Here is a 17,687-nt window from a genome sequence, read left to right as displayed (position 1 = left end):
CAAGGAATTTGTCTTGGTGCATATACTCTCCTGAACCTTATTCAACCCTTTAACATATTTAAATGTTTCGATCATGTCCCCCCTTTCCCTTCTGTCCTCCAGACTATACAGATTGAGTTCATGAAGTCTTTCTTGATATGTTTTATGCTTAAGACCTTCCACCATTCTTGTAGCCCGTCTTTGGACCCGTTCAATTTTGTCAATATCTTTTTGTAGGTGAGGTCTCCAGAACTGAACACAGTATTCCAAATGTGGTCTCACCAGCGCTCTATATAGCGGGATCATAATCTCCCTCTTCCTGCTTGTTATACCTCTAGCTATAATGCCTTTGTTAAGGCCACATGTGTGGATCCGATTTTGATCGCCATGATGGAAAAAGGATGTTGAGACTCTAGAAAGAGTGCGGAGAACAGCAGCAAAGATGATTAGGGAGTTGGAGCCTAAAATATATGAAGAACGGTTGCAGGAACTGAGCATGTCTAATTTAATGAAAAGAAGGACCTGGGGTGACATAATAACAGTGATCCAATATCTCAGGGGCTGCCACAAAGAAAAGGGAGGAGTCAATCTATTCTCCAAAGCACCTGAGGGCAGGACAAGAAGCAAGGGATGGAAATTAGGGTGGCGCAGCAGGTAGAGTGCTGTACTGCAGGCCACTGAAGCTGACTTGTAGATCTGTAGGTCAGCGGTTCAAATCTTATCACCGGCTCAAGGGTTGACTCAGCCTTCCATCCTTCCGAGGTGGGTAAAATGAGGACCCGGATTGTGGGGGCAATAGCCTAGCTCTGTTAAAAAAGTGCTATTGCTAACATGTTGTAAGCCGCCCTGAGTCTAAGGAGAAGGGCGGCATAAAAATCTAATTAATTAATTAATAAAAAATAAAATAAAATAAAATAATAAAATAAAATAAAGGAGAGAAACCACCTAGAACAAAGAAGAAATTTCCTGACAGAACAATTAACCAGTGGAACAATGTCCAAAGATATTTCACCAGAAGAGCCCTTCACTCCTCCACTCGAAACAGAATATCCTACGAAAATAGACTAACAATCCTGGGCCTAGAAAGCCTACAACTACGATGCCTTAAACACGATTTGAGTATTGCCCACAAGATCATATGCTGCAACGTCCTACCGGTCAATGACTACTTCAGCTTCAACCGCAATAACACAAGAGCACGCAACAGATTCAAACTTAATACGAACCGCTCCAAACTTGACTGTAAAAAATATGACTTTAACAATCGAGTTGTCGAACCGTGGAACTCATTACCGGACTCAATTGTGTCAACCCCTAACCCCCAACATTTCTCCCTTAGACTCTCCACGATTGACCTCTCCAGGTTCCTAAGACGCCAGTAAGGGGCGTACATAAGTGCACTGATGTGCCTTTTGTCCCCTGTCCAATTGTCTTTCCTTTCTTTCACCTATCATATATATTCTCTTCCTTTCATATATCCTCTCCTCTAAGTTCACTTTCACCCTCTTTTATATTACCACGTGTCTATTTTTCTTCCTATGTATTTGTGTATTGGACAAATGAATAAATAAATAAAGTTGTGAATGCTCCAACACTGAAAGTTTTTAAGAAGCGATTGGACAAACCATTTGTTTGAACTGGTATAAGGTTTCCGGCCTGAGCAGGATGTTAGACTAAAAGACCTTCAAAGTCCTTTCTCTGTTCTATTCTAATCCTAGATTTGAGTCCACTCCTCTTAAAGAGGCTATGGTTGAGAAGCACTTACTGCAAGATACCAGATTGGGGAAAAGCTGTGGTAAAACACCCCAAACACAATCAACTGGAGATCAAAAGCACACAACTTTCTGCAACACTCCGTGGTCTGCACTGGCTGCCGATCGGTTTCCGGCAACAATTCAAAGTTATGGTAACGACCTTTAAAGCCCTACATGGCATTGGGCCAGAAGACATCCGGAACCGCCTTCTACCGCACGAATCCCAGCAGCCGATAAGGTCCCACAGGGTTGGCCTTCTCCAGGTCCCGTTGACCAAAAATTGTCGTTTGGCAGGCCCCAGTGTAAGAGCCTTCTCTGTGGCGGCCCCGGCCCTCTGGAATCAACTCCCCCCAGAGATTAGAACGGCCCCCACCCTCCTTGTCTTTCACAAATTACTCAAGACCCACCTTTGTCGCCAGGCATGGGGGAGTTAGGATATTCCTTCCCCTAGGCCATTACAAGTTATGCATGGTATGTTTGTGTGTATGTTTGGTTTTTATAATAAGGGTTTTTAGTTGTTTTATTAAATTGGATTGTTACATGTTGTTTTTTATCATTGTTGTTAGCCGCCCCGAGTCTGCGGAGAGGGGCGGCATACAAATCCAATAAATAATAAATAATAATAATAATAATAATAATAATAATAATAATAACAACTTACTTTAATGGAAACTTTGGTGTCTTTGTGGGCCAGTTTGAGGGCATTGTGGAAAACCTTCAGGTCTTCTTCCAAAGCCAAAGTGGCCGCCGGAAGTTTCTGCTGGTCGTGGTCAATGTGCTCGGCCAATTTCCCGGGCGAGTCAATGAAAATGAGCCTCTTGCTGCCTTTCAGGCCCGTCAGGAGCCGCTCGTGGTACTTGGTGTACTCCCTCACCCACGAGTTACAGTTGTAGATGAAGACAGCAGAGACGTTTTCATAAGCGAATCCTGGGAAAACTACAAACCACTTGGACAGGAAGTCTGTTTTGAAACGGTTGCTGGGCCCGGCGTGAGTGAGGTCCACTACGATCTCGTATGGCTTGGCGTAGTAAGGCTTCAGCGTCAGCAAGACATGATATATCAGCAGGTCACCATTGATTTGGCCAGTCTTAAACCTAGGTGGAGGAAGATAAATCACAATTATATAATCGATTATAACAACAGATAATAAATAACGACGGAAATCTAATGTCTTGATTTATTTAATTGTGAATACAGTGTTCCCTCGATTTTAGCGGGGGATGCGTTCTGAGACTGCCCGCGAAAGTCGAATTTCCGTGAAGTAGAGAAGCGGAAGTAAATATACTATTTTTGGCTATGAACAGTATCTCAAGCCTTCCCTTAACACTTTAAACCCCTAAACTGCAATTTCTCATTCACTTAGTAACCATTTAGATCAGGGGTCCCCAAACTTTTTACACAGGGGGCCAGTTCACTGTCCCTCAGACTGTTGGAGGGCCGGACTATAAAAAAAACTATGAACAAATCCCTATGCACACTGCGCATACCTTGTTTTAACATTAAAAAACAAAATGGGAATGTACTATTTAGAGGGGGGGGAAGAAGTCTGAAATTCATACATGTTTATGTTTTGTTTTTAATTTTCTTTTGTTAACATCTGATTGGCTAAACAAGGTTTTCTTGGTTTATAGAAAAATGTATAAAATATTTATAGAAAAATATATAAAGAAGGAAGCACTTTGGCATAATGATTAATAAGTTGGAAATATAATTGGTGTTGTACTTTTTGAAGGAACATTAAGGAGGGAATTTAATTAAAAGAAAAGTATGTACCTGGATGACAACATTAGAAAAAAAACTTTTGCAACTTTTTTGATGATTGATATTAGTTACTGACAAAATACCGCATTTTATTCAGGGAAAATTAGATGGTACATTGTATTGGTTGAATGTATGTTGAGAAAAATTTAAAAAAATTTACACCCCCGCCCAAAAAAAGTCCTTCCTTCCTCCGCCCCCTCCATTCATTTCATTCTTCCTTCCTTCCTTCTTTCTTCCCTCCATTTCTTCTTCCTTCCTTCCTTCCTCCTTTCCTTCCTTCCTTTTCCTGCCATTTCTCCTTCTTTCCCTCCCTCCCTCCTTCCCACTTCTCTCTTCCCTCTCCCCTTTTCCCCTTCTTTCTCATTTGTTTTTTTCCCTCTCCCTCGTTCTTTCCCGCCATCATTTTCTCATTTTTCTCTCTCACATTCCCTCCCCCCTCACTTGTTTTCTCTCCTTCTCTCTTGCTTTCTTTCTCTCTCTCCTTTTCTTCTCTCTTCCTTCCTCTCTTCTTTCTTTTTCTGCCCTGCAACACGCCGCGGTGCAGTCGGTTGCAAGCAGAAGCTCCCAAGACGGTGGCACCGACGTCGGGTCGCAGTACATTGCTGGCGCTGGCCTGCTGGCTGGCCCAGGACGGAGGTGCCAGCCCCATGCCCAGCGCAGCGCCAGCAATGTACGGCGTCCTGCAACACATCAAGCAGCCGCCGCCGGTGCCTTGCAGCCAACCACTCCACCGCCGCCTTACGACTACTGCTGTGCCCTCCCGCTTGACCCACGCTGCGCCACCTTCGTGGCTTGCCCTGCTGCCCCGCGCCCACCAGAGCTCCCGGTGCAGCCGAAGCGCGGGGCAGAGTAGGCAGCGGCGGCGGCTGCTTCAGGCCCGCCCCCCGAGCTGAGCTTCCTTCGAGGCAAAACTGCAAAGCTCACCTGCCGCCTCGAAGGAAGCCGAAGGAAGCTCAACTCAACGAGGACCGGCTGTTGGTCCCTTGAAGCTGCCGCTGCCCACTGCAGAGATCCCTTCGCCCGAACGGAGGCGGCGGGCTCAAGGGACCAAGAGCCGGTCTTTCTCGGCGCTGAATTGTTGCAGCCTCTGAGTCCGCCTCCGGGTGAAGGGATCTCCTCGGGGAGAAAGGAAGGAAGCCAAAGGAAGGAAGCCAAAGGAAGCTCAGCTGAAGGAGGGCCGGCTGTTGGTCCCTTGAAGCTGCCACCGCCACCAATGCCCACTGCGGAGATCCCTTCGCCCGAACGTAGGCGGCGGCAGGTTCAAGGGACCAACAGCTGGTCCTCGTTGAGCTGAGCTTCCTTTGGCTTCCTTCCTTTCTCCCCGAGGAGATCCCTTCGCCCGGAGGCGGAGTCAGAGGCTGCAACAATTCAGCGCCGAGAAAGACCGGCTCTTGGTCCCTTGAGCCCGCCGTCGCCGCCTCCGTTCGGGCGAAGGGATCTCTGCAGTGGGCAGCGGCAGCTTCAAGGGACCAACAGCCGGTCCTCGTTGAGCTGAGCTTCCTTTGGCTTCCTTCGAAGCGGCAGGTGAGCTTTGCAGCTTTGCCTCGAAAGAAGCCAAAGGAAGCTCAGCTCGGGGGCGGGCCTGAAGCAGCCGCCGCCGCCTACTCCGCCCCGTGCTTCGGCCGCGCCGGGGCCAAGTAAGCCGGGCTAGGCCCGTCGCCTCCGGCTCCAAGCGCGGGGCCTGGGCGGCGGGCAAGCATCGGGAGGGCCTCCCCGTTGCCTGGCCGGGACGGTGTGGCCGTTAACAAGTTAGTGCGCGGGGGTCCTGATAAATTGTTTACTGCCCCCTCCAGACACTCTTGCAGGGCTTCCAGGCTCCCTGCGGGGCAGCGAAGAAGCAAAAAAGCAGCACTCTCCCGCTCTCTCTCTCCCTCTCTTTCTTGCTTTATTTTTCTCTCTCACTCCCTTTCTATGTCTCCCTCTTTCTCTCTCTCTCTCTCCCTCTCCGCAGCAGACCCCCCCAACACCAAAAGTGCCCAAACGCGCGCAAACTTCACCGATGCAAAAAAAAAAAAAAAAAAAGCAGGAGGGACCAAGACCGTCTGCAGCTGAGTGTCTGGAGAGGAGGCGGAAAGCCAGGGGGCGGGGAGGAAAGCAATTGGCCAATATCTTTCTCGCCTTTAGGGAGAGGAACTGTTGCTGCTCTGCCATAGGGTGCTTTCCTGCCCGCCCCCTGGCTTTCCTCTTCCTTGCCGCCGCCAGACGCTCAGCAGCAGAGTGGAGGGGAGATTCGGGAACTTAGTATATTATATGGTAAAATCTTGCACGCTGCTGCGGGCCGGGTAAATAGCCTCAGCGGGCCGCATCCGGCCCGCGGGCCGTAGTTTGGGGACCGCTGATTTAGATTATTACTCACCATGTTTATTTCTTAAAGTTTATTAAAAAAATATTTATTAAAAGCGGACGAAAGTTTGGCGATGACGTATGACGTCATCGGGCGGGAAAAACCATGGTAAAGGGGAAAAAACAGCAAAGTATTTTTTAATTAATATTTTTGAAAAACCGTGGTATAGCCGTTTCGTGAAGTTCGAACCCTCGAAAATCGAGGGACCACTGTATATAGATCAGTATTTCTCAAATAGTGGGGCGGGCCCCCCGGTGTATGCGTGTGTGTAGCAATGGCGGGGTGGGGGTGTGACCCTGGGACATGTGCTTTTTTTGCCACAGGGAGGAGGGATTTTTTGCACTGAACAATAGCACACAGCACAGAGTAAGAGATATGAAGTGCATATAACAAACCCTTAAGAGGCACCCTAGAAAAACATTTAATGGGGTTGAAAAGAAAGGAGGAGAGAGACGGAGATAATGAGACAAATGTAAGTCTCCCGAAAGCAAAGAGGAGGAAATATGACGAAGCGTTTGTAGCGCTTGGTTTCACTGTGACTACGGTGGGAGACAAGGAAAGATCGGTATGTTGACTGTGTCTAAAAATGTTGGCAGTGGACAGCATGAAGCCAAATAAATTAAGGTGTCACTTAAAGGCATTACACCCCAATCACACTGATAAGCCCCTTGAGTTTTTTCAGCGAAAACATGATGAATATTGCAAACAATCGCCCTGATGGAAAGTTGGGGGAGGATGCGAAATGTTTACTTCTTCCTAGTGGGGACGTAACAAAATAATTGAGAACACTGGTATAGGTTAATTTAGTCAAGTGATTATAAGAAGTATGTAGGATACAACACAGTAGTCCATCCTTTTGGCAGGTCTAGGCTGCAATGAAGGGAATTGTTTTGGGCCACATATAAACAGAATACTGTATACAGAAATCATGTATATAAATCATATAATAATGTTAGAGACTTATAAATCTTGTGGGGCCACATTTACTAGCTGTCCAGGGCCACGTGTGGCCTGTGGGTTGGATATAGAAATAAAACAACAATGATACAATCATATAGTACATTAAAATCTAACACAACATATACATATGGCTCAATTGATCCCATAAGTAATAATTCCATGCCTGATGCTGAGAAACACACATATTCATATTCCAAGCTGTCTGGAAAACTAATTTTTTGCTGGCAGAGGCACCACAGGCTGAAACTTCGCTGTTTCCAGAGCTGCCCATGGAGCAGATCTAAGCACCCCATGGGCTGGATCCAGCCTGCAGGCTTTGAGTTCGACATTCCTAGCTTAGGGCATCACTATGGTGGGACAAGTCTAGAATAGATCACTTTCTCCAAACATATGCAATGAGCTGCAACCCCACAATTCCCAGCAAATGACCATTTAGTTAATGAGGTTCTTCTCCCTCTTGGGGAATGCTGTTAAGACACGGAGATCTATGAATCAGAAAGGAATATTATTAACCCTATAAAAAAAGATAAGGATGTCCCTGCGGATTTTACTCTACTAGTGGTTGCTGAGTATAGGATGTGGTGTTCACCTCGTTTTCATGGCCATTGAGCCAACGCGGTCTGAAGACATTTCCGTGGTAACGTGGCCAACATCAAACTGCTTAGAGAGGGCTGTAAAGCACTGTGAAGCGGTATATAAGTCTAAGTGCTATTGGTATTATGTCGCAGAATACTGTTTCGTTCCCACCGAAGTGGTACCTATTTATCTAATTGCATTTGCATGCTGTTGAACTGCTAGGTTATTGTTGTTTTTTTAATAAAATAAAAATAACTAATAATAATAATAACAACGCAAATTATACAAATAACTAAGAGAGAAAAATCAAACTGTTGTTAAAAGTAAATATTGTCGTTTCAAGGCACCATTATACCATGGAAAAATATAGAGGAAATGAAAGTAATCACAAAGAAATGGATACTAATAAACACGAGATTTATGTATATTAATAAATAGGGGAAAATTGTTATAAATGAATAAGCTGCAAAAACCAATTATCCTGCAATTTAGCAGGTGCAACTACTAAGTTCTGATACCAAAAAAAACTCATGTATAAAGCGTAATGCTTTATTTTGTCTTGAGGGTATGTATGTATGTAATTATGTAATCTTATGTAATTTCTTTTTTGTTCTGTAAATGTCGTGTTGTTTCTTTTTTTTTCTTAATGTAAATAATTAATAAAGATATTTTTTTTAAAAAAAATAACTGCTAGGTTGGCAGGAATTGGGGCAAGGATGGGAGCTCACCCCATGGCATGGCAACTCAGGTCTCGAACCTGGGCTGCTAAGTTTATTTATTTATTTATTTATTGGATTTGTATGCCGCCCCTCTCCGGAGACTCGGGGCGGCTAACAGCAACAATAAAACAGTGTACAATAGTAATCTAATACTAAAAACGATTAAAAACTCATTAATATAAAACCAAACATACATACATACCATGCATAGAATTGTAAAGGCCTAGGGGGAAAGAGGATCTCAATTCCCCCATGCCTGACGGCAGAGGTGGGTTTTAAGTAGCTTATGAAAGGCAAGGAGGGTGGGGGCAATTCTAATCTCTGGGGGGAGTTGGTTCCAGAGGGCCAGGGCCGCCACAGAAAAGGCTCTTCCCCTGGGTCCCACCAAGCGACATTGTTTAGTTGACGGGACTTGGAGAAGATCCACTCTGTGGGACCTAACTGGTCGCTGGGATTCGTGCAGCAGAAGGCGGTCCCTGAGATAATGGACAAGCCCAGCATCTTAGCTGCTGAGTCACCACACCCCATTATTGATCCTACAATCTCAACCTATCACTTCGTTGCTCATTTGAAAATCTGCATGATGACACAAGGGGCTTCAAAGATCACACACAGAGTTTTCCCACTAAATTCAATGGTGAACATAGATAAAACAAAACAAAAAAGAGTCTATCAATGATTCAAAAAATTTGGGCCCATCGGACATTGACAAACAAATCGGAAACTCTCTCTCAGAACAAGTTCCACATGAAGTCCCTATTGAATTGTCCAGTCTGCAAATGTTCACATTACACCCATGCTTAAACATGAGAATAAGGTCACCCATAAGAGCAGAGCTATTGTAATTAAGTTAACTACTGGCATTCCACTTACAAGCCTGGCTATTTAATGAGATAATAATTCAGACGCTTAATTTGCTGGGAGCTGAAATGTGGTGTCCTGCTACTTAATTGGATGTGTCCAGAAGCATCCAAATGATTAGGAGGAGATGAGCAGAAATATGTAGACACCTTCGGGATATCAACAAGTTCATTTAAAGCAGTTATTCTAACCTAGTTTAAAAAATTCACTGTTGTTTCTGGAGGAAGATAAGATCTTGGAGGCATTTAGTGCAACAGATATTTGCAGATATTAACCAAATCTGGATTCCAAATCTGGAGGTATAGGTAGTACATTAACCAAGGAATAGTTGAGGGCTTCCTGGATTATTTTTCCGTACAGTTTAAATAATGCGCTTAGAATCAGAAATTGTTCTAGGATTAGAAAAATACCATTTTCATGGAAAGAAAAGACAATACCAAAAGATGTAGAAGTATTTCAAAACATTATAGAATGTGCAGAATTAGATATGATGACAAAACGTTTGAATAATCAAATTGAAACAGAATTTTATAAAATATGGGACAAAGTATATGATTGGTGGAATTTTAAAATGATGGAGACTCTACTGAAAAAGAGGATAAATCAGCACCTAAAAAACAATAAATTATTGGACCCAAATCAGCATGGCTTTACTGAAGGCAAATCATGTCAGACTAATCTCATTGATTTCTTTGACTATGTCACAAAGGTGTTGGATGAAGGTGGTGCCGTGGATATTGCCTACCTGGACTTCAGCAAAGCCTTTGATACGGTTCCACATAAAGAGCTGATAGATAAATTAGTGAAGATTGGACTTAATCCCTGGATAGTTCAATGGATTTGCAGCTGGCTGAAGCATAGACACCAGAGGGTTGTTGTGAATGGTGAGTATTCTGAGCAGAGTCAGGTTACAAGCGGTGTGCCACAAGGGTCTGTTCTGGGTCCTATTCTTTTTAATATGTTTGTGAGTGACATAGGGGAAGGTCTGGTAGGGAAGGTTTGCCTATTTGCCGATGACTCTAAAGTGTGCAATAGGGTTGATATTCCTGGAGGCGTCGGCAATATGGTAAATGATTTAGCTTTACTAGATAAATGGTCAAAGCAATGGAAACTGCAGTTTAATGTTTCCAAATGTAAAATAATGCACTTGGGGAAAAGGAATCCTCAATCTGACTATTGTATTGGCAGTTCTGTGTTAGCAAATACTTCAAAAGAAAAGGATTTAGGCGTAGTGATTTCTGACAGTCTCAAAATGGGTGAACAGTGCAGTCAGGCAGTAGGGAAAGCAAGTAGGATGCTTGGCTGCATAGCTAGAGGTATAACAAGCAGGAAGAGGGAGATTATGATCCCGCTATATAGAATGCTGGTGAGACCACATTTGGAATACTGTGTTCAGTTCTGGAGACCTCACCTACAAAAAGATATTGACAAAATTGAACGGGTCCAAAGACGGGCTACAAGAATGGTGGAAGGTCTTAAGTATAAAGCGTATCAGGAAAGACTTAATGAACTCAATCTGTATAGTCTGGAGGACAGAAGGAAAAGGGGGGACATGATCGAAACATTTAAATATATTAAAGGGTTAAATAAGGTCCAGGAGGGAAGTGTTTTTAATAGGAAAGTGAACACAAGAACAAGGGGCCACAATCTGAGGTTAGTTGGGGGAAAGATCAAAAGCAACATGAGAAAATATTATTTTACTGAAAGAGTAGTAGATCCTTGGAACAAACTTCCAGCAGACGTGGTAGATAAATCCACAGTAACTGAATTTAAACATGCCTGGGATAAACATATATCCATCCTAAGATAAAATACAGAAAATAGTATAAGGGCAGACTAGATGGACCATGGGGTCTTTTTCTGCCGTCAGACTTCTATGTTTCTATGTTTCTATGTATTAAAAATTAAATAAGTAAGAATGTATAACTATTTGAAGATTTCTAAGATAGAGTGAAATAGTTTATAGTGTGATAAAGTTAGAAGTGTTATTTTTTCCTACATCTTTTATATTTTATCTTTTTCAATAAGTATATGATATTTTATAGATAAAGAAATTTAATCAATATGATTAATATAACAAAAATAGAGTTAAATTTAATAAAAATGTAATCTACACGTGTGACATTTCTGTATTGATCTGACAACAGTCAGGGTTTTATATTTTTGTATTAGTTAGACTTCTACGACAAGCGGAGCAATGGCAGCTCCTTAAATGTTTAACGTTGTTTATCTTTGTTTGTCTTTTTTGAAAAATAATAAAAATATATTTAAAAAAAGAAAGAAAAAGAAAAATACCATTTTCTGACTAATCACAACTGGGGTGTAACGCTTTTTAAAATACTTTTGGTGCCGCAGCTGCATAAGATCATAAATTTGTTTGGAAAGATTATCATCATTAATAAGATTCAGAGAGCTCATTTGATAAAAATGTACTCTCATCTTACCCTGACGCTTTCAAAAGTATTTATTCAGAGGATCCTACGATTTAGGATCCTCTGCTGTGCACATATATTCATCTATGTACGTATGGGCCATCTCTGTGTTTGCTCACATGGCAAAGGTAGATAATATGAGGTGTATACGTGTGTATAGACAAGACACAGTTTATATACACTGTATGTAAAATTATCATGATCAGCGCCCAACCAGCTGGTAGCCCTTGGCTAAGTTTACTTATTTATTATTTTATTTATTTATTGGATTTGTATGCCGCCCCTCTCCCCAGATTCGGGGCGGCTAACAACAATAGTAAAAGACAATATGTAACAATCCAATTTAATAAAACAACTAAAAGCCCTAATTATAAAAAACCAGACATACACACAAACATACCATGCATAACTTGTAATGGCCTAGGGGAAGGAATATCTTAACTCCCCCATGCCTGGCGACAAAGGTGGGTCTTGAGTAGTTTGCGAAAGACAAGGAGGGTGGGGGCCGTTCTAATCTCTGGGGGGAGTTGATTCCAGAGGGCCGGGGCCACCACAGAGAAGGCTCTTCCCCTGGGCCTCGCCAAACGACATTGTTTGGTCGACGGGACCTGGAGAACGCCAACTCTATGGGACCTTATCGGCCGCTGGGATTCGTGCGGTAGAAGTTAATACTTGGATGGGAAAGCATTGGGAATATGAATGCTGTAAGCTAACTTGGGACATAAAAAGTAAAATAAAAAAATCCTAAGAGACATGGCAAACCATTTCCACGTTGTTACCAAGAGAACTAGAGAGTCATGTTCATCAAATTACCAAGAGTCAATCTGATTCAAATAAGGCTTTCATTTTTCCTAGCTAAAGTAACTGATTTCAAAAATGAAACAGAATAAGACCTGGACAGACCCTGGTTAGGAAACCACCAAAGAAATCCCAAGACGGCTAGACCAGAAATTGCAAAGACATTTGGGAAGAGCGCAACGACAAAAACGCTTCCTCATTTTTGCCTAGAAAATTACACAAAGATGTTCGCAAGGTCAGGAAATGAACAAGACTTATGGGGAGACTTTATTATTGCATCTCGGTTCTCTATGGACTCACAACAGAGTAGGTGATTTCTAACTGTACTTGCTCTTCTTTCAGAGAGCAAAGTATCCATAAATGGTCACTACAGTACTGATCAAATTCAATCCCACTCAATGTACATGGTGTCCAGGGGGAAAGCATTTTGAAATCCCCTGATATTTCCCTGCAACTTGTGACCTAGTTTAAGGCGTGATTGTAGATGACATCATACCAAACGGCTAAGCCATGGAGAAATATCGATAGCTGAGGAAGCAAGTTATTGCAACAGTTATGCTCATTTTTGCTTGATTCTGCCAGGCAGCCACTGCTGCTAGCGAAGCCACACTCTATCTCTGGGGATAAAACGCAGGGTTAGAGATGAATAGATGTGGCAGACAACTTATTCATCTTCCGGCCGGCAAGACTTTTTAGCCTGTGTTGAGGGAAAAACCTTTTGCCAGGGTTGCTGACGCTCCTAATAAAGGAAACTTTTGTGTTCACTCCTGTTCTGTCAGGCTCTCTTTGGACTCCTCCCAAAAATTCATAGGTACAAATTTCAGACACACACAGACACGTTTGAAAATTCAAAACAATGTTCTTTATAATGAAAATTCACTTAAACTAAGCCCTCTTTTGGTATAGCAAAGAGCACTCGTCTCCAAACAAACTGGTAATTTGTACAAGTCCCTTATCAGTTCTGTGATACTTATCTTGCAGCTGTGAGGCAATTCACAGTCCTTCTTTCACAAAGTGAAACACACTTTGCTCTGGTTTAGTTTCAAAACAGGGAAAAATCAGCACACAAAGGTCAAAGTCAGCAAAGCAGGCATGAAACACAACGATCAGATAATCCTCCACAGTGGCCAACCCCACAGGCTGCTATTTATAAATTAATTACCCAACCACAGGTGGCCTCATTTTCTTTGATAATAATCTCTCAGTTGTTGTTGCCTATGCATCACTCTCCGCATGCGTGGCTGTATCATTAACTCTTGTTCTGAATCCAAGGAGGAGCTAGATAATTGATCTCCTTCTGAGCTGTCTGCCACACTCTCCTCCTCCCTGTCACTCATGTCTTCTTGGTCAGAGGAGCCTTCATCAGCAGATTCCACCGGGGGCAAAACAGGCCGGAAGCATGTGGATGTCTCCCCCACATCCACAGTCCTTGGGGCAGGAGCTGGGCCAGAGCTAACCACAACAACTTCCGAGGCTTTGTCATGTTTGGGGAACTGGGTCAGACCAGAGACTCTGAGTTCTAGTCCTACCTTAATTGTGAAAGACGGCTTGATAACTTTGGGCCAGGCAGTCTCCCTTAGTCCAACCCATCTCACAGGGTTATTGTTGTGGGGAAAATACGGTAGGAGGAGGGAGAAGTATTGGGTGGGTGGTGAATTATTTAGAAAAATAATAAAGGTGGAATAAAACTTACAAACAAACGAAATATAGGAAGAGGACAAGGTGACATGCAAAATTCTTCAAAATCTGACATTTCTTGGCCTCAAGTTAGTGGAAGGTATATCTTATTTATTTATTTAGTTATTAGATTTGCATGCAGCCTCTCTCCGTAGACTCGGGGCGGCTCACAACAACAATAGAAAGACAGTTCATAACAAATCTAATAATTTTAACAATTAAAAAAGAAAACATTAAAATCCCCGTTATTAAAACATACATACACACAGACATACCATACTTAAATTGTATAGGCCCGGGGGAGATGATTCAATTCCCCCATGACTGATGGCAAAGGTGGGTTTTAAGGAGTTTACGGAAAGCAAGGAGGGTAGGGGCAGTTCTAATCTCCGGGGGGAGCTGGTTCCAGAGGGTCGGGGCCGCCACAGAGAAGGCTCTTCCCCTGGGGCTCGCCAAACGACATTGTTCAGTTGACGGGACCCGGAGAAGGCCAAATCTGTGGGACCTAATCGGTCGCTGTGATTCGTGCAGCAGAAGGCAGTCCCGGAGATATTGACATATTGAACAGCTAGCCTCCAGAAGTTATGAATGCTCCAACACTGGAAATTTTTAAGAAGATGTTGGATAACCATCTGTCTGAAATAGTGTAAGGTTTCCTGCCTATGCACGGGGTTAGACTAGAACAGTGTTTCCCAACCTTGGTAACTTTAAGATATCTGGACTTCAACTCCCAGAATTCCCCAGCCAGCATTTGCTGGCTGGGGAATACTGGGAGTTGAAGTACAAATATCTTCAAGTTGCCAAGGTTGGGAAACACTGGACTAGAAGACCTCCAAAGTCCCTTCCAACTCTGTGGTTATAGTTTATATTTTATTAGATTTGTATGCCGCCCCTCTCCGAAGACTTGTTGTTGTTGTTGTTGTTGTTGTTATTATTATTATTATTATTATTATTATTATTATTATTATTATTATTATACTATAGCATGCTATAGGGACAGCCACATTCATCTATTCAACTACTTAGAATCTGAACAGCAAAAGAGAAAGAGATCTTGTGCTAAGCAAACACAACGAAAACTGAGCAAAAGAAAAGCCTTCGAAACAAGCCCTGAGATGTTTTTCCCCCTTAATTCTGCAATCTTGACAGCAAATTTGGGCAGAATGGCGATGGTTCCTCCTCCACACCTTCCCTTCTTCCTCTAAACGCATCACATGCCTTCAGCAGAAAGGAAATGTGTCATCTTTGTGGTTTAGTTTTCTAAATGGAGAACTAAACCCCATGTTTCAGAAGCACGTTCACTTTTAATGTATAAAAACAACTCCAACATCCAGGCAGTGCCACGGTAAAGACAGAGAAAAATATTTCTGGGTTACATTATCAACGATTTTCACAATACTTTCTGCTCACGTCCCTCCTTCAGGTAAGTCTGCATTACTTTGGACACGAGAGAAGGGTTCCAATATTTGAGGGAGGGGGGGCTGTCACAAACAAGGGTGGTGGTGGTGTGGTCAACCTATTTTCCAGGCAGGAGAAGAAGCAATGGGTGGAAACTAATCAAGGAGCGAAGCAACCTAGAACTAAAGAGAAATTTCCCAACAGTCAGAACAATTAACCAGTGGAACGACTTGCCTCCAGAAGTTGTGGATGCTCCAACACCATAGATATTTAAGAAAAGATTAGATAACTGAAAGAGTAGTAGATCCTTGGAATAAACTTACAGCAGACATGGTAGATAAATCCACAGTAACTGAATTTAAACATGCCTGGGATAAACATAGATCCATCCTAAGATAAAATACAGAAAATAGTATAAAGGCAGATTAGATGGACCATGAGATCTTTTTCTGCCGTCAGACTTCTATGTTTCTATAACCCTTTGTCTGAAGTGGTGTAGGGTTTCCTGCCTAAGCAGGGGGCTGGACTAGAAGATCTTTAAAACCCTTCATGGCATTGGACCAGAATACCTCCGGAACCACCTTATATTTAACATTTAAATATATTAAAGGGTTAAATAAGGTCCAGGAGGGAAGTGTTTTTAATAGGAAAGTGAACACAAGAACAAGGGGACACAATCTGAAGTTAGTTGGGGGAAAGATCAAAAGCAACATGAGAAAATATTATTTTACTGAAAGAGTAGTAGATCCTTGGAACAAACTTCCAGCAGACGTGGTAGATAAATCCACAGTAACTGAATTTAAACATGCCTGGGATAAACACATATCCATCCTAAGATAAAATACAGAAAATAGTATAAGGGCAGACTAGATAGAAACATAGAAACATAGAAGACTGACGGCAGAAAAAGACCCCATGGTCCATTTAGTCTGCCCTTTTACTATTTCCTGTATTTTATCTTACAATGGATATATGTTTATCCCAGGCATGTTTAAATTCGGTTACTGTGGATTTACCAACCACGTCTGCTGGAAGTTTGTTCCAAGGATCTACTACTGGACCAGGAGGTCTTTTTCTGCCGTCAGACTTCTATGTTTCTATGTTTCTATACCGCACAAATCCCAGCGGCCAATAAGGTCCCACAGAGTTCGCCTTCTCCAGGTCCCGTCGACCAAACAATGTTGTTTGGTGGGCCCTAGGGGAAGAGCCTTCTCTGTGGCGGCCCCAGCCCTCTAGAATCAACTCCCCCCGGAGATTAGAACGGCCCCCACCCTCCTTGTCTTTCGCAAATTACTCAAGACCCACCTATATCGCCAGGCATGGGGGAATTAAGACATCTCCCCCAGGCTTTCTTATATTTTATGTTTGGTATGTATGTGCTGTATGGTTTTTAAATTGTTGGGTTTTTTTAATACAATTTTATTATTAGATTTGTTCCATTGTTATAAGGTTTCTATTATTGTTGTGAGCCGCCCCGAGTCTTCGGAGAAGGGCGGCATACAAATCTAATAAATTGAATTGAAGACCTCCAAGATCCCTTCCGACCCTGTTGTTCCGTTATGCATCCTTCTATACCTTTCAACTTGCTCTGTACCACATCTTACAGTACAAAGGAAGCAAAGGTCTCCTACTGAGATTGGCTGAGACTCAATGCAGGAAGCTTGTGGAAAAAAGAAAACAGGGCATGCTCCTAATTGTATCTCAAAGGTTATTAACACAGGAAAAGAGAGAGGGAGAGACAGAGAAAATTGCTTGGAAATTGGAAAGCTGTCAGGAACCCGTCAAGAGTAACTAGGGCAAATCCAACAAAACATTTTCTCAACAAAACAGGCATGCAGTCAGAGCGAGCTTCGGGGGATGAGGGGTTCTCCCTGGGCTTTTGTCTGCTTAGGGCGAAGTTCTGAACTCTACTATCAAGCACCACAATTAACAGTGGGAGCTTTGTGCTGGCAGTGGCAGCACTGTACACAGACAGCTCTGTAATAATCAAGGCAGGGCACATCTGCAGATGCTCTCAGTACAATGTTAATGGTCCAACCCCTTTGCAGCTTGGTGTTGGAAGGGAAAAAAACCCAGCCACCCCAAATTGATGTTAGTGGCAAATGTATTTATTACACGGGTTTTATTATTCTGCTCCTCCTTGTGACATACAAATGGGATGGGGTTTTAGGTGGGGTAGGGAGGAAAAATAGCAAGGCTTCTCAGAACGCATGCTTTGATCTTATAAAATCCCACATTTACTCCACAGTATCTCCAGTCCTGGAGATCTTAAAGAGAATATTTTTATTTTAAAAAAATTGTGCTAGCCACCAAATTAATGCCAATAATATGAGACTTCTGGCATTTGCCCAGAATTTTGATCAGCAGGATTATGAGGTCTCAAATCACACACAGAGAGACCAATATAATATAGCAATAAAGAAAAGAG

General features: G+C 42.8%; 1 protein-coding gene across 6 annotated transcripts in view; it reads right to left on the bottom strand.

The window, feature by feature from the left end:
* Window positions 1-17,687, bottom strand: part of NF1 (neurofibromin 1) — a 416,066-nt gene that overhangs the window by 127,587 nt on the left and 270,792 nt on the right. For all 6 annotated transcript variants that reach the window (XM_070735304.1, XM_070735306.1, XM_070735307.1 and 3 more), the window contains one exon: window positions 2,395-2,827. In XM_070735304.1, the coding sequence (XP_070591405.1) occupies window positions 2,395-2,827 (433 nt within the window). The remainder of the gene's footprint in view (window positions 1-2,394; window positions 2,828-17,687) is intronic.

The sequence above is a fragment of the Erythrolamprus reginae genome, chromosome 1 (genome assembly GCF_031021105.1).
Source record: "Erythrolamprus reginae isolate rEryReg1 chromosome 1, rEryReg1.hap1, whole genome shotgun sequence".
In the NCBI taxonomy this organism is placed as follows: Eukaryota; Metazoa; Chordata; class Lepidosauria; order Squamata; family Dipsadidae; genus Erythrolamprus; species Erythrolamprus reginae.
This window is presented reverse-complemented; position numbering and strand designations above follow the sequence as displayed.